Here is a 13,063-nt window from a genome sequence, read left to right as displayed (position 1 = left end):
AGATCCCTGACATGCTATAGAATAGCTCTGGGTGCTGCCATTGAGATCCCTGACATGCTATAGAATAGCTCTGGGTGCTGCCATTGAGATCCCTGACATGCTATAGAATAGCTCTGGGTGCTGCCATTGAGATCCCTGACATGCTATAGAATAGCTCTGGGTGCTGCCATTGAGATCCCTGACATGCTATAGAATAGCTCTGGGTGCTGCCATTGAGATCCCTGACATGCTATAGAATAGCTCTGGGTGCTGCCATTGAGATCCCTGACATGCTATAGAATAGCTCTGGGTGCTGCCATTGAGATCCCTGACATGCTATAGAATAGCTCTGGGTGCTGCCATTGAGATCCCTGACATGCTATAGAATAGCTCTGGGTGCTGCCATTGAGATCCCTGACATGCTATAGAATAGCTCTGGGTGCTGCCATTGAGATCCCTGACATGCTATAGAATAGCTCTGGGTGCTGCCATTGAGATCCCTGACATGCTATAGAATAGCTCTGGGTGCTGCCATTGAGATCCCTGACATGCTATAGAATAGCTCTGGGTGCTGCCATTGAGATCCCTGACATGCTATAGAATAGCTCTGGGTGCTGCCATTGAGATCCCTGACATGCTATAGAATAGCTCTGGGTGCTGCCATTGAGATCCCTGACATGCTATAGAATAGCTCTGGGTGCTGCCATTGAGATCCCTGACATGCTATAGAATAGCTCTGGGTGCTGCCATTGAGATCCCTGACATGCTATAGAATAGCTCTGGGTGCTGCCATTGAGATCCCTGACATGCTATAGAATAGCTCTGGGTGCTGCCATTGAGATCCCTGACATGCTATAGAATAGCTCTGGGTGCTGCCATTGAGATCCCTGACATGCTATAGAATAGCTCTGGGTGCTGCCATTGAGATCCCTGACATGCTATAGAATAGCTCTGGGTGCTGCCATTGAGATCCCTGACATGCTATAGAATAGCTCTGGGTGCTGCCATTGAGATCCCTGACATGCTATAGAATAGCTCTGGGTGCTGCCATTGAGATCCCTGACATGCTATAGAATAGCTCTGGGTGCTGCCATTGAGATCCCTGACATGCTATAGAATAGCTCTGGGTGCTGCCATTGAGATCCCTGACATGCTATAGAATAGCTCTGGGTGCTGCCATTGAGATCCCTGACATGCTATAGAATAGCTCTGGGTGCTGCCATTGAGATCCCTGACATGCTATAGAATAGCTCTGGGTGCTGCCATTGAGATCCCTGACATGCTATAGAATAGCTCTGGGTGCTGCCATTGAGATCCCTGACATGCTATAGAATAGCTCTGGGTGCTGCCATTGAGATCCCTGACATGCTATAGAATAGCTCTGGGTGCTGCCATTGAGATCCCTGACATGCTATAGAATAGCTCTGGGTGCTGCCATTGAGATCCCTGACATGCTATAGAATAGGTCTGGGTGCTGCCATTGAGATCCCTGACATGCTATAGATTAGCTCTGGGTGCTGCCATTGAGATCCCTGACATGCTATAGAATAGCTCTGGGTGCTGCCATTGAGATCCCTGACATGCTATAGAATAGCTCTGGGTGCTGCCATTGAGATCCCTGACATGCTATAGAATAGCTCTGGGTGCTGCCATTGAGATCCCTGACATGCTATAGAATAGCTCTGGGTGCTGCCATTGAGATCCCTGACATGCTATAGAATAGGTCTGGCTGCTGCCATTGACATCCCTGACATGCTATAGAATAGCTCTGGGTGCTGCCATTGAGATCCCTGACATGCTATAGAATGCTTTGTGGTTGTCCCTAGAATCAGTGGTGATTTTGTTTTTGTAGCTAGCTTTAGAGGATCTTATAAGGGATCTCAGCTTCTGAGGCTGACCAGGGAACTCCTCCACTCATTGGATTTTACTCTCTTTTGCAACCATTTCTTCCTTCTGTTGTAGAGTTTGTTTGTGGCAGGGGAACACCAGATTGGCTTCCTTTTTTTGGAGGATAGCATCTTGGTTCTGTTTGGGATAGCACGGTCCATGCACTCGTGTAAGTGCTTATAGAGTGCATTTGTGTAGGATTCAGCAGTCGTAACTATACCGTCCATCTGCATGGGTGTTATGAAGTTTGCCACTTCTGTCTTAAGAAGCGTGAAGTTGGCTTTGGAGAATTTTTTTACCATTGTTTCCTTAATGGTGGGTGGGGGCGAGATTTGGATATCTATGACCGATGAGGAGTTGATTTCAGGTGTGGAACACCGATCACTTATGTTGGTAATGACTAGATCTAGGATATTGTTGCCCCTGGTGGGGGTTTGGATAAGTTGATCCAGGGCATTGGAATTTATGAATTCCAGAAAGCATTGAGGAAAAGAGTTGGTACACGAGTAGTTTTCCCAGTTAATGGTGGGGTAGTTGAAATCACCCATTATTAAGGTGTTTTGTTGAACTTAATTTTCCAGTATATCAAGAAAAGAGGAGTGGTAATCCTGGGAAATGGTGGGGGATCTGTAGCAAGCTAAAATGTGGATTGCAGTTTTTCCCAGAGTTAGTTGCACTTGGATAACCTCGAATGCATTATGCTGCACAACTAGCCTGGAGGTGTGGATATCCTTAATGAATGGGGACACACCTCCGCCTTTGGTGTTCTGGTCCAGGTTAGATGGCCGAAAAGTTTGGTATGAGTTATAGCCTGGTAATGCAGGGGTGCTCTCTAGAGCCTTGAACCAGGTCTCAGTCACTGCACAGATATCGATGTTCTCCATTTTAAGGAGTGCCTCGAGTGAGTGCATTTTGAGATTTAGACTTCTAGCATTACCCTCAGTTTTTGCTTGCCTGTTCCTGTTATGGTGGTGAATGTGTCATTTGAACCTTGCCTAAAAAAGGCACTATAGGGGCGGCAAGAGCGTTAGCCAATATCCAGAATCCCAAGGGCGACAGGTGCAGGCCATCTCTGGCAAAGCATTGTCATCTGTCGACCATGTCGTCCCAGGCAGACAGATACTGGGACTAATTAGAAATACCCCTAAGTGTTAGTTTTTGAAATGTGGGTCAATAGGTTATATAAAAGAGGGTTTTGATCATTTTCGGGATAATCTGAATTATAGGTTCTGGGAAGTCCAACAAATTAAACAGGATGTTAAAAAAATACCTAGAAGTAATTTATCAGACCCACAGGTAGTTAGCACTTAAGCTACACAATCTGATATCAGTATATGTTTTATAATGACATATAGAAGTAATACAAAGGAAATACGTGTGCTTATAAAATGTCACTGTTTTGTACTTTTGACAAATAATATATCAGATTTGTTGACAACAGAATACAGATTTAGTTTTAGATCTGTGAAGAATAAGAAGCAATTAAATGGAAAGCATAAACATGAATGTAATCAACTTAGTGGATGTTTTTCACATTCTAATTCAGTAGGTAGTAGAGTTGGCCATAATTACCTATGGTAAGTATATCTAAAACAACAACTTTATATATCAAAAATTGATATGACATATTTAAGATATTCATATATGAAATATGATGCAAAGGTATTGTATGTCAGTGCACGTATGGGTCATCTGAAAATGTAAATTGGTTGGGATTGATAGTTGTACCTGGCTTGATTACCTCTACTGCATATTTGAACCCATTGGTTAATTCTAAGGAACACAGGCAGATTATTTTAACAGAAGCATTACTCCCCCCCCCCACCCGGACTGAATGAGTATGACTACATTATATGTAAATGTTTTCTTTATTATTTTGTGATGGTTATTACTTTTAAACAGTTCTTATGCATATTTCAATTATTTTGAAACTCTTTATGAAGTGTTGTATGAACTCTGTTCTTGTAGAAAAACAAAACACGTATGCTGAGTCATGCAAGGCATTTCAGTCTGAATAAATGGAGAACTGACAAAGGAAAAAAAAACACAAGTATAACAAGATGGGCTTGAATATTTTAAATTAATGGACTTAGGGTTGATCAGGTTACCTTATAAACAGTAGAATTCGAAAAAGAAAAAAGTAGAATCCACAAGTCTACAAATCCACAAGTATTTTATTGTAAGCGCTTTCGTGCAGTACAAATGAGTGCACTTCCTCAGACAAAAAAGCGCTTACAATAAAATACTTGTGGATTTGTAGACTTGTGGATTCTACTTTTTTGTTTTTCATTTTTTAATCAGTTTGTTTTGTGCATTTTTTCAAACAGTAGAATTCCACTGGCTAAGACTGAAGCAATCAAATTATAGTTGCAGTTTATGATGTCCAAATGCTGTAATAATGTAGTACTTATGGGTATTTGAAATGATTATTATAAATAAAAAAGTGACACATTTCTTAATTGTTGCAGTTTAAAATGTAATTAAAACACATTTCTGTTATGTCTCCTGCAATTTTAGGTTGAAATGGCCTGCACTGTTAAAGTATCTGCACCATCCCAGGCACAAATCTCTCAGTATGCCTGCCAAAGGAGAACTACATTAAACAACCACAACAAAGTGCTCACGGTAATTTGTACGCATGTGTAATTCAATGATTGTATATTAGTATTCCACTGAAATGTATTATGATACAAGGCATCAACTATCCATTAAAAACAGGGCAATCAACCATTATATAACATTTTTCAGAAGTGCAAAAATATCATCAAACAAATTATTCAAAAACATGAATTTTAAAAGATCAACTGTCTCCTATGTCAAATAATTTTAAGTTTTTTTTTTTAGTTTAGCAGAACACTATCTGATAATGATCTTACCTAAATCTCAGTAAGAAAGTATTAAAATTCTTGTTTCTTGATGCTATCCTGTAAGACTTCCATGCATAACATCCTGTTGCAATGACGCCTGTTATATGCCTGTTAGATGTAAGTTGTAAAATATGAAAAAAATGTGCATTGCATGACTTTTAGCAAATATCTGGTGGCAATTTTAAATACAACCGACTAGGCATAGCACCTTTTCTACCAGAATGTGCAGTACAGTTTACACAGGTTACGGGGTATTCCAGATCCAGATAATCAAACAAATTGCATTTCTAGAGTACCTTTATATCACAGATTGTGCATTAATGTATGTCTCTCAACACCATGTTATTTTTGTGCTATATTTATAACAAAAGACGCAGATATTTTGATGCTAGTACACTTGAATCAGGCATGTGGTAGAGTTGCCACATGCTATAACAGACACAGAGGGGCACCAAAAATAAAAATGGGTATTTCATTTGAGTGGGGAGTGTTTTATTATAGATGTGATAGAAACAGAGGAAGTATGAAAAAGGAACAAGGTAGAAACGCATGTGTCTGCATTAAGATACCGAGCAATCGATTTCCAACATTTTGAGTAGCTACAAGAAATTTAACAGGCAGTAAAAACTATGGCAAGTATTCCTTTTACTAGCAGAATGATGAAATGCAGAACTCAATAGAGAAATAACATTTCATTACTTTATTGTATTTTAATTTCATGGTCGCTTTATTTTTTGGTCCTGAAATAAAACTTTTTTTTTTTTTAAGTACTTTTTATTAACAAGGTTGGCCTACTAGAGCCATCATCTTTATTTTGTGGAAGCTCGTTTGCTGGTAAGATCTTAAACCTAATGCAAGTTACTACAGACGCGGGCAGTTAGGACCTCTCTTTTAATGTCTCAGCCAAAGGAAATTATATTGGTGCAACATCCCTCTCTTTCTGCAGTGTATTTTCAGCACTGTAATACAAATCCAAGTACCTACTTTGTGGACAGAAACCACTGGCTTCTAATCTACTTAGCATCAAAGGAAAGTGTGTCTTCTGAGCCACTGATATGCATTAGGTGATGAAGACAAGTACTGGTCAATGACCGAAGATGAAAATAAATTCTGTTGTTGATTAGTTAAGGTACAAGACTTTAAGCTTTTTATTTATCAAAAGTAAAGTACATTAAGTTCATAATCTGTAATCATTCAGATATGGAACAAGGTAAGCACATTTTGTGGTTAGATTGGAATTTGTTCATAACTAATATAATTCAGAGGCTGCAATGCTTTTTCAGTAATTTAAGTATTGTTGCGTCATAATGTTTGCATTACATACAGACAATTGTGCAAATCAGAAAGTACTGAACACAAAGGGCTGTGTTCTTTGGAAACCATATAAGTGAGGGCTGTAGAAATAGGTAAGCTATATGGGAAACATGATTTGGTTCATTGTGGCAAACCAAAATGTTGCTGTCCCAATTACTGATGGCTCTGTTTCATTGCTGTCTTTGAAATGATTCATGTCTGCTATGTAGATGGCTTCTTTTCATCTATTTGTTTATAAAGCACACTGTTCGTCACTTACATTTGTGATCTCTCCCCTATTTTATTCAAGGAGGAGTAGATTTAACTGTTTGGCACAGGGGAACGATGTCAGATTCTCTCGTAAATAAAACTCAGTAAGAAAAACATGTCATGTTGTCTGAGAGTATTGCCTATTAAAATGCTGGAAGGCTAAAGCGATTCCATTTTCACTAACTTTCCTGCTGACTTGTATATTTCTTTGTGTACTGATGTTAGTGAGACAAAAAATGACATATTCCTAAAACATTTTTCGTCTGCTATACCTGTATTAACTGTTTGGGTTTTAAAAGCAGGTGAGATCATATGAACAATGAAATTATATAAATGTAGAAGTGCAACAGTCCATTGTATGTAATGTTATTTTTTTTTTTAACTAAAGCTCTCTAAGAATAAATACAGGACATGAAAAGACACCCTAGCTGTATACACATCAAATGCCCTCATTAGAAGAAAGGAGGCTTTGGATTTTTTAGAAGCAGTTCATCTCTAGGTAGGGTTGCTGATTTGTGATCAAAGCAGCTCCATCATTCAGTCAAGTCAGCGGCTGTATAGGCAATCAAAGAGACAAAGAAATTGCTGTTTGTGTGCTTTATATATTTTCACATGAAGTCTCCTGAGTGTAGCTGTGCTTCTTCAAAGTGTGCTATGTCAAGAGAAGACACATGGGCAGGGATGCAAAAGGAATAAAAGTCTAAAGAAGGAATTATTTTGTCATGCTGAGCTATATAGTTGTATAGCTGTATAGAAAATGCATAAGTATATGTGCGACTTTAAATCTATTATACACACACGTGTATAAATATAGGATCTATATTAGTTCATTGAAGGTTCAGTTTAGTGAACATTCGTTTATCGAACACAAACCAGCGACTGTTCACTTCAGCGAAGGAGTTACACAGGGAAAGGAACTCATTGGCCAACATATGGAAATTTGCCCTTTTCCCCGGTGTAGTGCAATCTTGGAGTTCGTATATATAGTTGGGGGGAAGATTGCAGCCCTCCAACCTGGATGTAAGTGTGTGTTACAGGTAAATGTTGGGCAAGCAGGTCACTTTCCCAGTGTAATATATTCAGTGAAGTGAACATTCAATGTTTTTGTTTGAATGGAAGTGAGCTGAAGTGAACCTTCGATGAACTAATATAGACCTATACATATACACACACACACACACACACACACACACACACACACACACACACACACACACACACACATATGGGTCTACTTCATATGACCTAAATTTCATTTGACTGAGACCAAAACACTGAAAGTTCAAAAGTCTGAAAACTCATTTGACTGAAACTCATAACACTGACACATTAAAGTAAAAGGTATATGCCCTTTTCCCCACTGTAGTGCAGTCCTGGAGTTAGTATATATAGTTGGGGGGGGGGCGAAGCCCCCCACATAGTTTAGGTAAATATTGTTTTCTGCAAAGAGTTATTCATTGCAGTTATAAATATCCATGTGTATGCTTCAAAATGTATAAAGTATGTGGGGGCGAAGCCCCCCCCACACCCCCTTAACTTTATATACTAACTCCAGGATCGCAGTACAGTGGGGAAAAGGTGAAATATATTTTACTTTAATGTGTCAGTGTTATGAGTTTCAGTCAAATGAGTTTTTAGTCTTTTGAACTTTCAGTGTTTTGATTTCAGTCAAATGAAATTAGGTCATAAAGTAGACCCATATATATATATATATATATATATATATATATATATATATATATATGTGTGTGTGTGTATATGTATAGCCAGATATAGATATAATTCATACTTCAATGGATCGAATGTCAAAACATTAATCCTAACTGATTGAAAACCAACTGATCTAGAAAAGTTTAAAAAAAAACAGTAAACACACTTTACAGGGAGTCAAACCTCTCTTCATGCCCAGATTTCGTAATGTACTTCAATATACCAACAGTGAGACTGCAGAGTGGGGAATTTGACCTTTACCCTTGTAGTGCAATCACTGCTGTTCTGCATTCTCACACAAAGAAAAGTTGTTAATGTTCAATTGGTTCACTTTTGATGAACTATACCAACTTTTTTCCATTCAAACAAATACATTTTTGATTGCATTAAATGCACCCATAGATAATCATACATAATATATACATACACATTATATATATATATATATATATATATATATATATATATATATATATGTGTATAAATATATGTATTGAACTGTAAACTGTTAAAAAGTTGTCCAAATACTTATAAATCCATAAAATTTTTTAGATATGAAAGAAAAATCACTTCACTTCATGTAGTAGCTTTGAAATTTTTTCATCCAGCAGTAAAAAACGTCCACCAAGACAAAAGTGTAAGAAAGCTTGAAATAAAATGAAACACTTGTATTTAAGTGCTTTTGCTCGTTGTCAAAGCTACTACACGAAGTGAAGGGATTTTTCTTTCATATTCAAAAAGTTTTATGTATATATATATATATATATATATATATAAGGTTCGTATCAGCAGACCAAAGATGCATGTTTTCAAATGCGTCTTCGTCGAACTGACAAACTGAAACCACAAAATATCGAAGCGGCATGTAAGTGAATCCTTTCCCTGCGAAAGAATTTGCTTGTCTGCTTTGGTACTTTTCCATTTTCGGCACTGTAGTGCGGTCTCGGAGTTGGTATATTTAAGTAGGGGGGGTGTGGGGGGCATAGCCTCCCATGTCGGGGGGTATGGGGGTGATGCCCCCCACCTAATCTCATATTTTAATGTGCTTTCTTTCTTTGTTTTTTTTTTTGTTGGAACAGCGATTTTTTTCCCTTGAAAATCGCTGTTCTAACAGTTCAGTTTTGTAAGCTTTCGCTTACATGGGGTCGATTAATCACCGTTCGCTTACCTAAGCATTCGGTGATCTAATATAGACTATATATATATATATATATATATATATATATATATCTATGTGTGTATGGGTCCCCTTTGGTAGATCGAACGTTTACAAGTTTGAGCCACATATGGCCGAGACCATATGTTTAAACTTGTAAAGGTTTTATAGGACTGAATGGAGATCTCCGTACAGTGCAGAATGGGAAGATTTCCCTTTTCCGCAATGTGGTGCGATCTCAGAGTTGGTATATTTAAGTAGGGGGGTTGTGGGGGGTGCAAGGGGGGGTGTAGCTACAAACGTTTATTTTTGTATTTTGCAGTTTTTTTACTATTTTATTCAGTGTTCGAACTTTTACAAGTTCTGGTTCGAATTTGTAAAAGTTTGATCTACTGAAGTAGACCCATATATATATATATATATATATATATATATATATATATGTAAGTAGCTCATGTTTATAAAAAAGCACAGGTTTATTTCTACAAATAAAAATGGAATGAAAACTGATGACTCGCCTTAAAACTGTATTTACATATTTATATACAATGCATACAGTACCTTAATGCATGTCTTTATAGACCATATAACTACTGTGCTGTTTAGGATTAGTCCTGAGTAGCATTTCCATTCACATGTTGTTAAACAGAAAGTCACAGGTCTTTTCCCCAGCTCCACCTCATGGATATCTTCACTTGATCGTGCACTATGTTAAATCCGGGTTCCTATTGGAACATCGAATATTGAATCGTTCAAATCACTAAAGGTTGACCTTTAATGATCGAACGATTCAATATTCGAATGTTCGTGACAAATTATTTAAAAAAAAAGAAAAACTAAAGAGTGTAGGCAGGGGGGCAAGCCCCCCCCTGCACACCCCCCCCCGCTCCTTAAATATACCAACTCCGAGATCGCGCTACAGCATAGGAAAGGGAAACCTTCCCTTTCCTGTGCATAACTCCATTGAAGTGAGATCTCGGAGTTGGTATATTTAAGTAAGGGGGGTGTGGGGGTGCAGGGGGGCTTGCCCCCCTGCTCACAGCAGTTACTTTTGTTTTTTTTTTATACATTTTCGAAGTTTTAGTACTTTGATCATATGGTGTCTGCCATATGGTATTCGAAGTACTGAAACTTCGATAATGTAATATGTAACCATTAAATCCACATGGAACTAAGAGTTGGCCATCCATCTCCATGAGTCCTCTACCACAACCCCTGTTCTGACCCACAGTACAGCGCTGATTGAGTAACTGACTTGTAAGTTCATAGGATGATACTAGGCTATTGGCCAGGAGGCCCTTATAAGCCTAAACAAGAGTTTTGCCCATGTTCACACAATATCGGCACCTGTTACTCCTGTCCAGCAGGGAAACAGGTGGGATTCCAGGGTTGTATTTTCTGTTTCCCATCCAGTAGTCCAGGTTCCTCTTAGAGGGCTAGAGAGTTACCCTGCTTGACATGAAGCGGGAGTCTATTCCATAGATGAGGAGTCTTTGGGGCACAAATCTATCCTGCCAACAAGTTCTATTAATGTCACAGACCAGGCTGAGGCCTTGCATATGGGTTGCATGAGTGGAGTTTGACTTAAGGATATGCAGCAACTCCAGAAAGGCTGGGTCTGAGATGGCCTTGTATGCCAGACACAGGTCACCTCTGAGGAGTCTGTCTGAGACTGAGTAGAGAGACAGGGCTTTTAGCCTGTCTGTGTAGGATAGGTGTTTGTGACCCTGGATTTTCCTGGTCAGGAATCCCTGTGGTCTCTCCTGTTTCTGCACGTGCTTGGCAAGGTACATGCCGAAGGGGGCATTGTACTCGATAATGGGTCTGATAAGGTGATAAGGGAGAAGTACAGGGATGTTATGACCTCCTTGTTGGATGAAATACCCTTACTTATGAGGAGGGTCATGTAGAAAGCCTTACGTACAACTGAGGCAACATGGTGGCCAAAAGTCAGGTTGCTATCAACCTGGGTGCCCAAGTCCCTCACAACTGATTGCATGCTTAGTACGTTGGTACTGATGTGATAATTAATGGGGACTCCATTTTCCTCAAAGGGGATAATGATGCATTTCTTGGCATTCATTTTGAGGCCATGCTTCTGGCACCAGTCATTAGTTTGTTTAAGGCACTCTTGGAGGATGTCCACATCACTATGGGAATTTAAGACAGCACCCAGGTTGCAGTCATCTGCAAACTTGGTCAGCCACAGACCTCTGGTTTTGGCTTGCACCTTAGAAAAGTATATCCCAAACAGTAGAGGCCCCAAGACGTCTTGATTTGCCTTTCTCAGACAACCTTCTTTTGTACTGGAAGTCAAGTTGTCATTTGCTTACAAATGCAGCCAATTTCATGGCTGAAGTCCTGTCAGACTTGTATCACCACAACCTTTTGCACATTTTAAAGCTGGTGTATCCACTTTCTACACACAAGATATTACGACTACTCCCTGCCCAGCACGGTCAGTTTTGGACTCTCATCGATGGGTTGTAGGACTCAGAAGCTCAATGGCATTTTTATTAGGAATAAAGTCTTTTTGCCCTGCAAACCATCAGCTGCTTATATCTGGTTGTTTACTGTTAATGATACCTAAACATATACTTTTCTTTTTCTGTTTCTTAATTTTGGGATATTGCAAAGATACCAATTACTACTTAGTACCAGGCTGATGATAAACATGCATGTGTGTGTGTGTGTGTGTGTGTGTGTGTGTGTGTGTGTGTGTGTGTGTGTTGAGGGACACTATGCGTGTGCTAGCGTGTGTCTCTCTTACTCAGAAGGTCAATATATTACTATTTTACCCCATACCTCTCAGCCTCTTAGCAAAAAAATCAGGACAAAGCCTAAAATAATGGGGCACAAAGGCTCAAAAATAGGGGCAGACTTTAAATATTGCTCTTATAAACTTAGAAAGTTGTTAGAATAACATGATTTGTGTAGCATGAAATTTCTGAAGAATGTGAAGTCTGAAACTCAAGTGTATGCCATTATTTAGTGACTTCAGTCCTCAAGGATTTGCCAGAAAACCACAAATTTTATGAAGAGCAGCCCAAAAATACGAGGCAAAAATCTGGACATTGTGTGAAAATATGTACAGCTGAGAGCTGTGTTGTAGGGTCAGGGAAACACTTTCAGAAACCAATAATGAATTTCTTCCATTTCAAAATGTTGCATAGAAAAAATGAAACAAAATACAAAAAAAAAAAAAAAACATGTCTGGCAAGGGTAATGCCAGCTTTATTTGTGAAACAGTAACATGCATTACTATGGGACTAATTGTTATATGGTATAATCAGTGCTTTTTTTTTTTTGTTTTTCTTCAACATTTTTTGGACTTTGGCCCAGATTTTGGAAGCTATGACTATTCAGAAAGGGAAGGTTGAACTTAGAAAGACAGACATGGGCTGGGAAAATGAACACAGTTACCATAGGTTTATAGGTTCATAGGTGTGTATTAGGCCAACAGCCCTGGAGCCTTTACAAGCCTAGCCCATAGAAGTGCTCTGGCATCATGCCGCATTAGTTCCCTGTGCCTCTATAAAGCAGAGCCACTGAAGTGATCCCCGGGGTGAACTTTCTATTTCCCATCCACTCATCAAGATTTTTCTTGAAAAGGGCCAGTGAGGTGTTCTGTTTGACATGAATGGGAAGTCTATTCCAGAGCATGGACAGTCTCTGGGTTATGAACCTGTCCCTCCAGCATGTTCTGCTGATCATGGTAATGAGATTGAGGTCCCTGGAGCATGTGGTGTGGAGGGATTGGAATTTCTTTAGGCGTAACATTTCTAACAATGCTGGGTCAGACATGGCTTTGTAAATCAAGCAGATATCATCTCTTAATAGACTATATGAGATGGAAAAAGCTGGAATTTTTTGATTCTGTCCATGTAGGGCATGTGTTCAA

General features: G+C 39.1%; 1 protein-coding gene across 1 annotated transcript in view; it reads left to right on the top strand.

The window, feature by feature from the left end:
* Window positions 1-13,063, top strand: part of DNTT (DNA nucleotidylexotransferase) — an 877,936-nt gene that overhangs the window by 219,461 nt on the left and 645,412 nt on the right. The window contains exon 3 of the mRNA XM_044056916.1: window positions 4,384-4,491. Within this exon, the coding sequence (XP_043912851.1) occupies window positions 4,384-4,491 (108 nt within the window). The remainder of the gene's footprint in view (window positions 1-4,383; window positions 4,492-13,063) is intronic.

This window comes from Protopterus annectens, chromosome 14.part0 (assembly GCF_019279795.1).
Source record: "Protopterus annectens isolate FY-2018-M chromosome 14.part0, PAN1.0, whole genome shotgun sequence".
NCBI lineage: Eukaryota > Metazoa > Chordata > Ceratodontiformes > Protopteridae > Protopterus > Protopterus annectens.
Note: the sequence above shows the minus strand (reverse complement) of the source record. Positions and strands in the feature narration are given on the sequence as shown.